Source organism: Poecilia reticulata, linkage group LG6 (assembly GCF_000633615.1).
Source record: "Poecilia reticulata strain Guanapo linkage group LG6, Guppy_female_1.0+MT, whole genome shotgun sequence".
Lineage (NCBI taxonomy): Eukaryota > Metazoa > Chordata > Actinopteri > Cyprinodontiformes > Poeciliidae > Poecilia > Poecilia reticulata.
In genome coordinates, this window is record NC_024336.1 from 25,337,690 (window position 1) to 25,353,825 (window position 16,136).

Genomic DNA, 16,136 nt, shown 5'->3' on the forward strand with positions numbered 1-16,136 from the left:
TATATATATATAAAAAGCATTAGACTTTCCATAAATAGGCATTTTATTCTATCCCTGACTCAAATGACTGTACTGTATCGAATCCCACAAAGTCCTCTCCTTCGCGGTTCAAGTGTGTACTTGCGCATGTTTGTGTGACCCACTGGGCTGCACACTGCCCACAGCCCTGCACCCTGGTGACTCAATTAAGGCTGACAGATGGTCCCGACCTGTGCAGGATTCAGAGCATGAGAGGCCCATTTTGTCGTCTTCATTCTCGCAGCTAATAAACCCACATTGTTTCCTGGAATAAATGCCCGAAGCTCAGGAGGCTGAATGGAGTGGGCTGCAGGGGGCTCACAGGCTTGACCTTTTCTCCTGAATTTTTCCCCTTCTCTGATTTCCTCTGTCTACCTGGACTCGAGAACTGGGACCTTCATTAGTATTTGACATTCAGAAACAACATATCATTTCGGAGCAGCATGTTCTTCACCCTTGCTCTGTCATTCACAATCTCCTTGAACAGATCTTTCCAAGAGTGCAAATTATTTTAATGATGAGAGCCACAGATTGCGTACATCAATAAAAGTATGTGTTTGTAACAAAAATCCTTTACTATACCATGATCACATTTAAAAGATGACTAAGTTGAAACAAAGTTGTTGTGTTGTCGATTTTTATTTAGGGGCTGTTGACACAAAAAAAGAATCATTCATGCAACTTAGACAGTTTACATGCTGCATGTATCTTCTGCAACTCAGCACAATGTATGTAAAGGCATTTAATCCTAAATGACTATTTAGAAAATTATTTTAAAGCTAAAAAGTTAGAAAATGGCAAAGGAATTATATTAATTAAAGTAAATGTAATGCTTAACCTTATAAAAATCTGTACAATGTTAAAGTGATAGGATGAGCCACTGTTTTGGACATAATTGTATGACACAGAAAATAGAAATACAGACACTTGTTCAAAAAATTTTCTGCTTGCAGTTAAACTCTCTTCACAAATAACTCATTTTTTCACATTTCCTCTTTTGCTTCATCTCAAGATAATATTATTTCTATGTCACTAAGAATTAAACACTATGGTGAGAGACTTTACCATAAAATGTTGCTTTTGTTGTGATGTAGAAAAAGTGCCTTTTTTTAAAAGTAAATGTGGAGAGCCTTGCTTATCTGCTGTAATGTTTTCCCAGTACGAGTTACAGTTTAGACGTCACAAGTCAAAACACAGACCTCAACTTTAGTAGTAATCCAAAGGTTGAATTTAGCTTTCACTGAAAAATGCCAGTTTTTTCTTTTTATTTCAAGTTATCCTGCAGTGTGAGTTTTATATAAAAAATAAAAAAAACAAATAACAAAAAATAAAAGACAAAGCAATTGCTATAGGTTTTCAGGGAGTGATAGATGTACACAAATACTGCTTTGTTTCACATCCTTGTTTCTTGGCTGATATAGGTCTGGACCCTAAACAAATATCACCATCAATGCCAGAAGATTTTGAAGGAGTACTGGCCTAAATATTTGCTTAAGTTGGCTAAGTTTGTTCTACTGGGCTGTAAAAAAATAATATTAGTTGTAATAAAAGCTTGTCTGCATGCCAGCACCAATTCTTGGAGCCAAACGTAATTAACTTGGAGCTCAAGTCTTAACATCCCTGATCCTTCTACGGCACTGGCTAAATAACAAAGCATACTAACCAATATATTAAGAAAACTCTGCTTAGAGACACAGGGTATGTACAGGGTCTCTAAAATCCTCCTGTATTTTTGATGTTGGTGTAGATCTGTGTCTTTGAGGATCATCTGATGTCTATGATATTGTGCTAATGAGGTTAATTAACAGATGAACTTTGAGCTTCTTTTGACTTGTGAGGAAGCAGCACTGACCGGTCCATCCTGGGTAGCAGCGACAGAAGCCACTCACAGGGTCGCAGCCATCAGCGTGACTACAATCGCACCGCTCACGGCAGTCCAGCCCATAGGTGCCGTCCTGACAACGACAGCAACTTCAGCGTTAAAGATCTCAAGCAGAACACTTTGCAGCTGGTACATGTTGACAAGAAGTCGGAAAGATTTGTATCGCTTTCTCATAGAAATTGCACTTACAGGGCAGGACTCGTGACAGTGCTCCCCTCTCCAGCCAGGAGAACAAGCACAGGTGCCGTCCACAGGGTCACATGCAGCGCCGTTGCTGCATAAGCATGTCTGGTTACAGCCCAGACCCCACGTACCGCTGGAGCAAGGAATGGAGCAGTCCACACCCTGCCAGCCTTGAACAGAAGAGACATCCAAGAGGAAAAAAAAGAAAGAGTTTAATATGTTTATTAAAGACGTATTTAAAAAACGTGGAGAGATTTTGAATAAGAAACCAAAATCTTATTATTGTATCTTATCTCAAATATAAGAATAAAAATGTAGAAAAAAAATAATAATAATAATGACTAAATGGCAGAATCCTGAGCTAATTTTTTAAAAGATTTTTTGATGGTTGAACTTTTTGGATGTCAGTCATTAATCTTCTGACAGCTTTGAGAATAGCTTGAGTTGTGGCCCAGTCCTCCTAACAGTCTTGTTGGCCGTATTGTTCACACATATTTTAACTCCTACAAATTTTCTGTGCCACTGAAATCAGTACTTTGACATTGGAAAAAAAATACTTTGTTGCCTCTATTTGGCTGCATGTTTATTGCCATAGTCCATTTGAAAGACTGTCTTAATATGTTGCTAAATATGGCAGCTGTATCATTTTTCCTGTAGCAAAACATCCAAACAACATAATGTTACCATCCCTAAATAATACACTTGGGATCATGTTTGCAGGCTCAGGAGCCTCCTCCTTTTTTACTCCAACTGCACTGGTCAGTGGTCACTATGGCCAAAAGTTCAAGTTTTAGTTTCATCAGAACATGTTTCCAAAAATGTCTGTTGCTTGGCGGATTTACAAAATGCAATTTACATGTTTATATTACTTTTGGGGTATGTGCATCTTCCTTATTGAGTGGCCCTGCTGGTGAACAACTTGCTTTACAGTGAATATTAACACTTTCTTACCAATTTTAAGAAGCACCTTTTAAAGGGAGTCTACTTTTGATCTGGGGTTTATACTAACATTTTGCACCAAAACGTGGTCATGTCTGGGACACAGAACTCATTTGAACAGTATGAACAATATGCTGTTTACATTTGCATACAACTGTCTGAACAGATGAAAGTGGGACCTTTTCATGATGTCATATATTACAGCAGTGTATTTCAGGTTTGGCTTTAGAATACATGCATCTATTTATCTTAAATGTTGGGAATTATCAGAAGCTTGCCACAACAAAAATAATCAAGGGTCTCAATTTTAAATATTGTGTATGCACAAAACGGGACCTCAATCTGTCATATATCACTTAACATGCAAAGTTTAAGATCTGTAAAAAAATAAATAAATAAATAACTTGACAGGAGAATGTGCAGTCCCTCACACAAACTCTAATCCACACATACACTCATTTCAGAGACGGGGCAAACTGGCGATGCAGATGGTGAGGTGGGGAATGGAAGCCACACTGCATCATGATTCCTTGCAGACATTTAATTTCACTCCATATCAAATATTAATCATAGATCAACTTTATCATAAGCATTCAAAACAGCAGTGTTATTTATGTTTCTGCTGGTGAGGCATAGCTAAAACAAAATAATAGGCCTTTCAAATTAAAAAAGACCTGTAAGCCAACTTAAATCGTAACTCAAAGTCCACACAACATTTCATCAATGATTTTTCTCCATCGTATTCCTCTCCTGGATGATCATCAGGGTGATAACTGACAGATTAATACAGAAAAGGTGTGAAAGGTGTGAAGGGATCAGACTGATTGTTGTAAATATATAAAGACAGTGGTGAAACTTGTGTAAATCTGTGCGATGGATGCGTTGGCACTGCTGGAAGACTTTGCAAATGGGACAATTAGGAAGGAAAGTAAAAAGATTCTGGCCTGGCATACTGATGCTGTCTTCCGCTATAGGCTGTAGGGGACAGTGCTATCCCCTCAGGCGTTGGATCCCAACCCCTTTTCCAGACCTCCAGAATGCAGAGGAAGTGAGCATTAATACCGCTCACTCCCGCGGGCACGCAACTATTGAGCATGCCATCGGCCTCCTAAAATGCTGGTGGCAGTGTGTTCCTTTAATTTGTCACGTCACGGCAACCAAAACCGCACCTTATTCATCAACACATTGATTTCTGCCTGGGTGAAATAGCTCTTCTTTAATCTTTTCTCAGTGGTTGCCATTGGTGACCATGAAAAAACATGGCTCAGTGGGCGCATTTACATACACCTTAATATTCATGGTGCATTTTGCATTGACCATTTATGGTTGAATGTGAACAGAACATGAGGTAAAACCTTGTATAGAAATGTTGAAGTATAGCAGTGATTTATAAAGCGGTAAATGCTTTCTAGTGTGCATGTGCATGGCTTTATAATCTTTTTTTTTTTTGATGGATACCATGTTTGGCTTTTGGCCATTTGTCCATTTTTATCATAGATTCTATGGCAACTGAGGCCAAAACCCTTAAGCAAATTAATTAAAGACACAGTAACCATTATGTAAACATTTGAATTTGAATACATTTTCTTTTTATTTCATTGGTATTTTGCAGAGGGCTGCACAGTGGCGCAGTTGATAGAGCTGTTGCCTTGCAGCACAAAGGTTCTGGGTTCGATTCCGGGCCCCGGTCTTTCTGCATGGAGTTTGCATGTTCTCCCTGTGCATGGTGGGTTTTCTCCGGGTACTCCGGTTTCCTCCCACAGTCCAAAAACATGACTGTCAGGTTAATTGGCCTCTCCAAATTGCCCCTAGGTGTGAGTGTGTGTGTGCATGGTTGTGTGTCCTGTGTGTCTCTGTGTTGCCCTGCGACAGACTGGCAACCTGTCCAGGGTGTACCCTGCCTCTCGCCCGGAACGTTAGCTGGAGATGGGCACCAGCAACCCTCCCGACTCCACTAAGGGACAAGGGTGTTCAGAAAATGGATGGATGGATGGTATTTTGCAGCTTAAAGACGGTGAAGTTACAGATAAGAGAACTCAAGAAAAAAATATTCCCTACTAGCTTGTTCCCACCATCAACAGCATGCATTTCAGATTTTTGTTCTTTGATAGCACATTTGAGTGTGTGTTGTTTGTTAGTATTTCCACTTGATATATTGGTGAACTGTCCAAGGTTTACCCCAGATCTCACTTGTTGACTGCTGTGGAGAGGCACCAGCCCCCTTGCAAGAATTAAGTGGGTAAAGAAAATAGATAGATGGATGAATGGATTTGAAATCTAAAGATATATCAAAATTATGGTGACATGTGATGCAGAAACTCTCATCACAGTGGGCAAGATATGTTTATCAGAGACAGATACCAACCTATGTTGGGCCACTATGGCCTGCCAGAACTGTTCCAATGTGCTCAGGCACTCATTTTTAAAATCCCTGAGACTACTGGAGAGATGAATATAAGTCTTACAAAAGTATTAGTTCATTAAGCGATTGATGACAGTGATCAGCTACCTCTCAAAAATGTTAAACTGGGCTTAGATTTAGTGACTTCATATTATTTCCATTCTTATCAAACAATTGATTTTTGCTCTGTGACCATCATCTTTCTGAAAATTGTTTATTCAAGAATAAAGGTTAAAACTCAGAATAAAGTGGTAATAATTTACAGAAGATCATCACGGTACCAACAAAACCTCACAACAATACAAGAGGATCTTACTAATATTAATCCAGTCTTACAACCAAACAGGGTCGGGCCACGCAACATTGAGAGGGAGACATTTCATTCACATATTTCATTTTTCAATCATACTGTTTAAGAAATGATACTGTAACATTTAAAGTTGCATATGGCTTCTGTGCTGCATTCCTAAAATGTCACTGAACAACAGGTATGCCACAGTATTTGCCGGGTTTTTAAAATCATATCTACATTATAGATGCTTGCACTTTATGCAATACAGTTGCAAGACTGCACACATCTATGCATCTCCATTTATTTTAAATGTACCCTTCTAAAACAAAGTACTGGCATAAAATATGTAGAATGTCAACAATAATTTTAACATTTAGAACTTAAAAGCTGTCAAACATATTTAAAGGTGACTGGAAGATTTTAGGAAAGTTAACATTATCGTATGGTGCACATATGATGGTGGTAAAAAGTACTGTATAAATGATAAGGTGAAGAGCAAAAATCTTTATGAAACCGTCTTTTGACCAAATGTCAATGATATTTAAGGGACATGTCATTTTCTCACGTTTTTCTTTTCAATAGTGTTGTGTTTGTAGCTCGTGATAATAATATTCAGTTCAATGTTGATGAATACACGATGAAGTTGATAAGTATGTAAATACCACACATAACGAGTAAGATGACAATGTTATGACCACGGGATATAATTTTCCATAGCAACCGAGTCCTAGCATCTAATTAACTGGGAACTCAGTCGCTCTTAAATGCTCAGTTTCCATGATTAAAATTCCAGAGAAGGGAGATTTGGTACCAGGTGTGCTTGGAAGTCTGCTGACATTGTTACAAATATAAACGGAACAGCAAGAGCCACTGAGTTTTTAGTCAGAGATGCTGAATTAGTAGAAGACTAGTTTGTAAAGAAACAAGCTCTGGTGTTAAGCAAACTAAACTCTTTGCATAACGTCCTTCTGGATAAGAGACATTTCAGCTCGTCGCCATCTAAATTGCTTGGGTGTTATGAAAGCCAAAGTATGGCTGGTAAAATGACAAATAGGTGATTAACTTTATTATTGCTTCCTTTGTTGAAGGGTGAGTAATATTGTTCCAAGTAATTTTCTCAGCTGGGTGAAACCTCTTATTCTGACCTGCACTGCTGTTTTTTAACCGATCTTTCAGTTCATTTGAAACACTCATTATATGACATATGGTGTATAATAATTATGGTTATTTAGCAAAGTTCCTTTTTATATTGTTTTTCAACCTAAGAAGTAGTACTTTGCAATAAAAAAAAAATCATCACACTTTCTGTAACAAAACAGAGTGTGTTAACAGACTGCTGTTCTAACGTGTCAGTGATCTGCTTGTATCTGCATTACAATACTGTGTCAGCTGTTGTAAATTCGTTTTTGTGTCTGGCAGACTTTTTTACACTTTATAATCTCATTTTTGCTTTGCTGTTTTCCATCCTGTGTTAGTATTCACTGGGAACAGTCGTTACAAGACTCATTGTGCCATTAATATTGATGATTTAACAACGTTTCCAGCCACATTCTACTGTAGTTATTTTTAACTTTAAAAATAAGTTTCCTCCAGCAAGTGCTTTCTCTAACAAAATATGACATCTGTTAAAGCAGTTCTTCCTTGAGTATCGGTCTGATGTTTTGGTGCTTGGCTCCAATGTGTGCTGCTGGAAGTGGAAGAAATTAACTGGATCACAAGGAAAGTATTCAGCGCCATTTCTTATGTGTGGTCTGTTTTAATGCTGTGCTTTTCTTAATGTGCGTTTTTGTTTTGCTTTTGTTTTCAATTATTAACATAAATGAACAATATTTAAAAATAAAGACAATAAAAGTAACAGATTGCAGAAATGAGGTCTCCCTGTTGTGTGCTATGATTGTGCAGTGCGGTCACACTCCAATATCGTAAATGATTAAGTTTTAACTTAAATTTCAAGTCTGCCTTCAAAAATAGACTTTTAGCTCAGTGGCAACTTTCTGGTTAGATAAAGGCTAAATAAATACATAACATTATCTAAAATGGATAAATGCATTGAGCATAGCTACATTTGTAAAATACCATTTAAACGCAACTAAAATTTCATGAATATAGCAGATAAAACATTAGCTAATAAATTTACTAAAATATAATATAAACTCAAGACTATTATAATGATGGACAGCAGGATGATTTCTAGAAACAAGACCTTGTTTCTGACGTGGCCCTTCATGCTAGCTGTCGGTGTGACTCATTGATTTGGCATATTCTTGTTGACTAAACAGCTTGATTGTTGTCATCGGCTACAATAATATAGGCTGTCATGCTCTACTGTTCCATTTGATACATCATCAATCCACAATACGCTAGTGCAGATTCTGTTTTAGAAAGGAAAATCTATAAAGTCCATTGTTGTGTCAAAAAAGTGTGTTATAAATTTATCAATGTGCTTCAATAAAACAGTGAAAAGGCTGTTTGTCAATTATTAATGCGAGTACTGTCAAGATTTGTAAGTCTTCTAGCACCAAAATATGATGAAATGCACCCTTTTATAAGTTGTGCTGACAAAGAGGATGGTCTTTTGACCAGTAAGATAAAATAAATAAATAAATATATGTCAGTGGAGTATCTGTCCTGGTATGTTTTCTTCACATACCAGATAATTTAAGAATTATTAATAGTTTAATAATTATTAAATCGTCATTAGTCTTAAGTATGGTCCACAGACTGATTAAGTATTCAATTATCAATTATAACACTGAGAACACCTTTGCTGACATTTATCAGCCATTTATCGTCTATCTCCACTCACTTATTAAGTAGCTACTTTGTAATCTATCTGTGAAGCAGAAAGTATAATGGTGCTATGTTAGATTTATTTGTAATGAAACTAAATGTGAAAAAGTGAAAGTGGTGTGATCCCTTTCCACTGCCACTGCATTATTATGAAGTGATGTCGTTAATGGAATCCTAACCTGAAAATCCTAGACGTTATATAATTAGGCTGTTGACAATTCTAAAATATTGTATGTCTTCAAGACCCTTCAGCTAAATAAGTCAGGCCTTTTTTTATAATTTATGATTTTGTTTCTAGGAAAATGTAACTTACAGCAGTAGTTTCCCTTCCAGTTCTTCATGTATTACATTTCCACACTTAAACACACCTGGCTGACATGAATGGGCTACAGCCTGATGAAGAGCTGATGTGCTGACCCATTTTACTGAATAATGTGTGCGGGAGTAGGGGAGAAACACATAGAGTTGGGGGAGCTGGAAATTAGCATTAGACAACACAGGCTTAAGTATTGCATCATTCAAAACCAGGAGTTAAAGCTTATTTATTAAAATATGAGTGTGGGAATGGCAAATGTATGAGATTTTCTCTCAAGAAAACAACTAATTGCTCTAGGATTCAGTCTTTGCACATAAAATGCTTTGTGTGTGAATGTTTATTAATTTGACTAGTAAACCTGAGATGAAGTTTAAAAGTTAGTGAAGCGTCTTTTAAATCAAAACAGAGCTTGTTAACGTCATCAATCAAAAGGTTATTGTTCTCTACCTTCTCTGCAGATACAGGAGCCGTCGACCGGAGAGCAAGATGCTTGGTTGTGACAGGAGCAGGTGGACATGCAGCTTGGCCCAAATAGACCAGGTGGACACACTGTAGCACAGTCCTCACCCTGTGGAGGAAATAATGCTAATTCAGGTCATTCAGGTAAAAAATAAATAAATTATTATAAACAGTTAGAGACAGCAGGACAAAGAGGGTTACCTGGGTTAACTGTTTACCCAGGCTGATCATACCGTATTATGTGCCAAGAAAATGAACAAGCCAACTGTAAATTTAAAGTAAAGGTAAAAGGGAAAGACCACACTTGATCACTTGCAAGCAATAATTTTTAAGCTTCCAATTACCCACTCAATATATTCTGACAGCACCTTCCCCCAGCCATGCTTTTTGCTTTCCTACTTCACCCCACCTCTCAATTTTTCCCCGCATCTCTCTTTATACAAGTCTCATCGCTTTTCAACTGTGAGCCTGGCAAGACTCCAAAGGCCTGGGAATCCACACTTCTCATCCATCCCTCAGCAGGCAAGCAATGATTAAATCTTCAATCTTCCCCTCTTCACTTCATTAGTACAACTAGTTCTGTTCTCAGTACAGTTCCTGTCACATAAGTTGCCGTCTTTGTCTTGTGCCATGACCAGTGGAGGATACAGCGTACCTCCTGACATCCACTCTCCAAAGAAATGTTTAATACGCCACACGCTGTAATTGACCCAAACCAAATCAAGAGATCACCAGGATGTAAACAGCTTTTGTATGTTGCAATAAAGCAAATATTAGTACTTAAAACGTTTTCTGGTTATTGAAATGCAGTAAGATATAAACAGAAGGCGGCATCCCATGCAGCTATAACAGCTTCAACTCTTCTGGAAAGGGATTGCACTAGTTTGACAAGTGTGCTTAAGGAAAGTTTTGGCCATTCTTCCAGAAGTGCTTGTGTACGGTTAGACCCTGATGTTGGATGAGAAGGTTTGGTTGGAGGATCATTTTGTCTTCTAATTTTTTTTTTTTTTTACTAAATCATGAAAGATATAGAATTAACATAATTTGCACATGCAACAGTAACTTTTTGGATGCCAATCTTTTGTATTTTTTGACATGCTCCAAATAACACATTCCATACCTGCGTCTCTATATGTAGAATTTTATTTTGAGGTAACGAACTTGAAATGCTTGACTTGGAAAAAGAGTGACTAAATAAGCACAAAGCAAAAATTACACTAATTCGTAATCGTTCATGAAAAGTCAAAGGAAAAAAAAAACAAACTTTCCCCCAAGTAATTGTGAAAAACCTATTATTAGATTTTCTTTTCTCGTTTCTTTTTTTATTTGCCTAGTATCCCCCGTGTCCAAAGTGCACATCGTAAAACTTACAGTGATGACCTGAAGTGGAAAGGAGAAAGCAAAACTGTCTACCTCTTCATTAGGGACACCTTGGGTGTTACGAGTGGTGAGAATGTCAATGCAAGAGATTTTGGCCCGCAGTGAAAATAGGAAACAATGGACACAAAGCCAAACACCTAGATTCCACTAGAGGGAGAACATAATCTTATACTTATCTGTGACACACTGCTGGCAGGACTCACTCTTCTATTAATGAGAACACCAATAAAAGATCAGCACTAATATCCTTAAGTTTCTTGTTCTTGCATTAGAGAAATGATTTGGTAAAGGACATAAAGTGCTCATTCTATGTCCTCTGCAAGCTCCATTAGAGTTTTTCTTTTCTGCTTTACAGGCTGAGAGCAGCCCACCTCAACTAGTCTCGTCCCTCCCTCAGCTGGAGATCACAGCCACTGTACAGGCTCCCACAGTCTCCCTTTCAAAACCATGCATTGAGTGACAGGTGACACAATGATTTAGAGTTCCAATTAGAGGCCCAGAGGAGTCCTGAGTGGATCTTGCTTTGCTCACCAGAGTGCTGGGGGACTGCTGGCTGCTCACCGCTCTCATTATCATTTTGAACTCAGCTTAAACAGGAGGCAGGAGGAGATGTGCCAGTGGACGCCAGGGGCAGAACACACATCTTATAAAGTCGCTCCCTCCGTACACCACATAAAAGCGTCTGTCTGTGAATGAAATTTTTATCAATCGGTTGCAATAACCTTTGTTCTGCTGAAAGTGACAGCTTCGAGACTGCTAACAATAGCAGTTCCGTTGCAGTTGTTAAGCGTGAAGAAGTTTGAGCGGCTGGCGAGGGGAGGTGGGGGAGTTAGATAGGGGGTGAGGGGGGGATGGGGCGGAGGTTTTAGGCTTCAGCCCTTCCTCAGAGCAAAGGCAATTTACTGGTGACTGGACTCATGGATAAAATGATACCCAGCCACAAATGGCCACATGGATTCCATGTGGTTTCCCCCTCATGGTGCAGTCACCAGACCACTTGGCCTGTTCTCCAGAGTGGAAAGACACTACTCTCATTAGTCGACTGATTCACATTTGTTCAAAGAGGGGAGGGATAGGGGTATGAATTTGAATTAACACACGCAGGCTGTCAGTCTTTGGCACAAGAGCAGCAAAACCTTATATAACACAGCTTAGAGTTAGTATCCAGAGCCTTTAGAAAAAACTAGTAGGTGAATGTCAACTATTTGACCAGAAAAGGCCTTTTTCCTCTATAATCCTTTTTATGAGATCCTGGACCAAAATTGAGTGTGTTTACACTGTGGAGTTCAAAATTGTGCTGTTTATGCTAATTACTACTGCAGTAGTGTTGCTACTATAGATCGAATGATCTGGGGACAAAGGTTTCCCACTGCAACTGAAGAGTTCAGAATGTGATGGAAAAAGCAAAAATATTCCAGAGCAGCATTAATAACGGAGGCATTAATCTCTGCTATGGTTTTCAAGTCAAGTGCCGTCACCCCAAACTTTACACAAAGAGAAATTGTGTAGACTCTCATTGTACAGATTTGACTCCTGACTCTGTGCAGGAGAAAGAGAAAAAAGTCAGGCTGCCAGAAAAGGCAATGATTATCAGTGATAACACTATAACCAATGTTCAAAGACCCAAGCAATGGCACTTTATAACTTATGTAGTTACTCCACACCTTGTCCACCTGTCACAATATTAGTGGTCAACCTGGATTTTTAATGTTGTAGAAAGATGCGCAGCTTTTAACACTAGGGGGCGACTGTGGCTCTGCGGGGTAGAGTAGTCGTCTTGCGATTGGAAGGTTGTAGGTTCGATTCCAGCTTCCTCCTGCCACGTGTCGATGTGCCCCTGGGCAAGGCACTTAACCCTAAATTGCTTACCGAGCTGCGTATCGGTGTATAAATGTGTGAGCGTTTGTGAGTGCGAATGGGTGAATGTGACTCTAGTGTTAAGCGCTTTGAGTGGTCAAAAATGATCAGATAAAGCGCTATATAAGTTCAGTCCATTTACCATTACCATTTACTAGCACACATAATTTGATCTAAAGCCTAGTAAGACTGCCAATGACTTTTTGAACATTTCTTTTGCAGAAATTACGCAGGATGTAAATCATGTAAATATATACAAGCTATATTATCACTGGATCCTAGTAAAGATCCATTGATAATATAGCTTATTCTAACACTGAACCATGCAAATGCATCGACTTCCCCTTGGGATTTTGGGTGCTTCAAAGTAAAAGTTATACTAACGGCATGACCAACATTGTGACTTTGTCTGACACCTTGAAAGTACCAAATGAGGAGGAAAATTTTGTTCTAGACGGTCAGCTGATCTTTAAGTTTGAAAATATCCACAGCAACACAGAAATTATAGCCAATATAACATATCTGTCCTTACGCAGTTAAATATCTAGAATTTCAACTCTTGAACCAACCCTTAATTACACACTATTTAATCTGGGAATGCATCAAAGATGTGACACGACTTGATAGATTTGATTAGGAAACAACATGACGTCAGCTTTACAGTGAAGCTTGTAGCTATTTAAAGTTTTTTTTTGTTTGGTTTTTTTTTGCAATGCAGAAATTTGTCTTTATGTGAAATGAGAGGAGAAGAAAAAGCTCCGTTGAGGCTTACAGCTTAGTTTTAGCCATAGTATAGTTATTTCACAGCAGGTGCAATCTAAAACAGAATTAAAATCACATCTAACTTAAAGGCATTTTATGACATCAACACATTTTAATGAGTAAAGTTTTTGAAACTAAACACAGGGGAAAGATAACAGAACACTTACAGCCCACCGTTTCTTAAACTTAAAATCGGTTGATGATAAACAATTCTGCAAAGTAGTGACTGTTTTAATTTGTACTTCAGAAAATAAATGCGGCAAAGCTTTCTTGCATTATCGGTTTAAGTCCCTAAAAATTGCTCTGACTAGAGTGTTTACTCTTTATCCCTCCACGGAGGCTGGAAGCAGAAGCCTAGACTTTATTTATTTATTTAGTTAAATCAATATTTCCACTAATATTTTTTGATTTTATAAATGTATTTGAAATATACTCCGTAAATACACTCACATTTCATTTGAATTGCTGGGTTTCAATTTGGTTAATGCAAACAAAAAATATTGTTTACTCTTGTTTTATAATTTAAAGTTGACAGAAAATGTGAACTGTAGAGATGACTGAAACAAAATTATGGGAATACTGAAACTCAGAGAGATGTTTAGTCCACAGCATGACAGAACTCCAGCTTTGGTTCAAAAAGTACTACCTCCCTACCAGCGCCGTGTTTTGAGGCTGATTTCTACGCTGATAATCCGATTTGGCCATGGTTCCTGCAGTGGAAAGAAAAAGGGTAAAAGAATGTCACCGGAAAACTATCCTGGCCTCTGGGAAAGGTTCTTGCAGCAGAAACACACCTAGATTGCCCTTAGCCACAGCAGTAAATTTGTACCTATTAGTATCTTAATGTAATTGGAGTACTTCTTTTTCAGAAAGCCTTTACCTGACACAACATTGATTAGGCTTTTATCCACCGAGACCTGATGCAAATGGCACCACTAATTACCAATCAGTTTCACTCCTTAGAGGTGCATCTACCTGCTGGACGTGTGAATCCAGAGTAAATTCATTGCAGCACAACAGAGAGGAAACCACGATGAGTCGGGAATGAGATTTAGTTTCTCCATTTACAAAAGGAAAACTTGAATAGATTCCTGAAGCGTTCCCGTTTCAAGTGAGGACAGCGCACGTAGAAACTGCATGTTACACTGCAGCCCGTGCTGCAGATTGTAAGGGACAGTGCCTGAATAGGTAACATGTAATCACTTTGTCTGAGCCAAAAAGAGCATGTCCAATTACCAGGACTAAATCAAGCGTGCCGGTGCTCAGTCTGTTCCAACACTTTGCTTGGTTTGCCCCCCGATGGGACTCCAGAACAAAAAAAAAAAATGCAGTGGGGAGGCTTAGTCTTATAAGCGATCCCCAGAGGAAGTGACTTGTCTGGCAATCATAGCCTCAACACCATCATCAGCCACGTTTTAACAAGTCCACCTCATAATAAGCCTGTACCATGAATATGACGCAAACGGGCAGCAGCTACGGACCTTTAAATGCACAACAATATGTTTCAATGGTTTGCAGAGCAGCAGCTTTGTTAAAAGTACATAAAAAAAAACCACAATGAACATTCACCTCCCCTCTCCCCGCACATAAACACACAAATTCTCCATATGAGCTGTGTCTGTTCCCATCTGACTGCCTCCTTTTCTATCCAGCTTCTGCCCTCTAGGTCTGTTTAATGGATCTGGCAGCCCTTCCCAGCAGCCGCCACAGTGAACAGGTGGAGCAAATTAAGACACAGTCTGGAGCCCCGCTCGGTAGCTCAATTCACCACAGAGGCTCGCTGTAAGACACAGGCAATTTCCACTGAAATGTAACATTGGCAGACGTGTACTCTCCTGGTCTCTGTTGCTCCGTAACTTCAGATTGCAAAACACAAAATACAATGGCGAAACTGATTGGAGTTACTCAACTAATTTGACAGTTGTAAAAAGGAGGCAATATGGCTGCAGGAAAAAAGGACTAAAAACAGAACTGACCAAAGATTAACTTTTCCTTTCAAGGTACAAAAACATAGATTGAAGCTTGCTCTGTTCTTGTTTCTTTGACCCTTCATAAATTCAGTCCTATTTGTAAAATTACACAACTACTCGCACAGGGTCGCAATTGAGACTGAATTATAGTGGACCCATGTCCAGCGGTGCAACAAAGCATATCTATAATAACACCAAAAAAATACTTTCACCTTGATTTTAATAGTCTGTATATAAAAAGCTCCTAAAGAAAAAACTGGGACCACTTCCAAAATATTTCTGTCTCAATTACTTTTTTTCACAGTAGCCACAAATAACATGCAACATAAATTAAACTTAGAACCTTCAGAAGTAAAACTTACAAAGTACAAGGATAACACTTTAGGGCATGCAATGGGAGATCCTCTTTCCTGCCTAGCAAAACTTTTTTTAATGTTTTAAAGAGGTTGTGATGAAGCATTTTTCCGGATTATTGGAAAAAAAGAAAGAAAGCTGATTAGCTACTATTTTTCAAGTTTTAAGCAAGTACTTTGTTAGGAATAACCAATTTGGTTGTTAAATATTTTTTGTGAGTCAAATTGTGTTACCTTGGGTATTTAAAAAAAAACTCAGCTCAAGGAACAAATTTGGAAAGGAATTTACAAACCTGTGCAATCTCTTCCAGTTTTGGCAATGGTTTTGCTATATTTCTGGACTGTGCAGAAATTCAGATTTCAGTAAATTCTGAAGATGCAAAATTAAAGCAATCAAGTCCAGGGAAAAGGGCCAATTGGCGCCTGTTTTTGAGTCAGGTTGTAGTTGTTTAAGTACAAAAAGTGCATTAAACAGAATTATGTCCATCTCTTTAACTGTGACATAAATAAAAAGCGTTTAATGAGTACTATATA

At 38.4% G+C, this 16,136-nt stretch overlaps 1 protein-coding gene across 8 annotated transcripts in view; it reads right to left on the bottom strand.

Annotated features, from left to right (window-relative positions):
- The window catches only part of megf11 (multiple EGF-like-domains 11), a 107,804-nt gene that overhangs the window by 18,574 nt on the left and 73,094 nt on the right, over positions 1-16,136 (bottom strand). For all 8 annotated transcript variants that reach the window (XM_017305510.1, XM_008412216.2, XM_008412213.2 and 5 more), the window contains 3 exons: positions 9,269-9,389; positions 2,090-2,253; positions 1,871-1,973 (listed from right to left, as the gene is read on the bottom strand). In XM_017305510.1, coding sequence (XP_017160999.1) covers positions 1,871-1,973; positions 2,090-2,253; positions 9,269-9,389 — 388 coding nt within the window. The remainder of the gene's footprint in view (positions 1-1,870; positions 1,974-2,089; positions 2,254-9,268; positions 9,390-16,136) is intronic.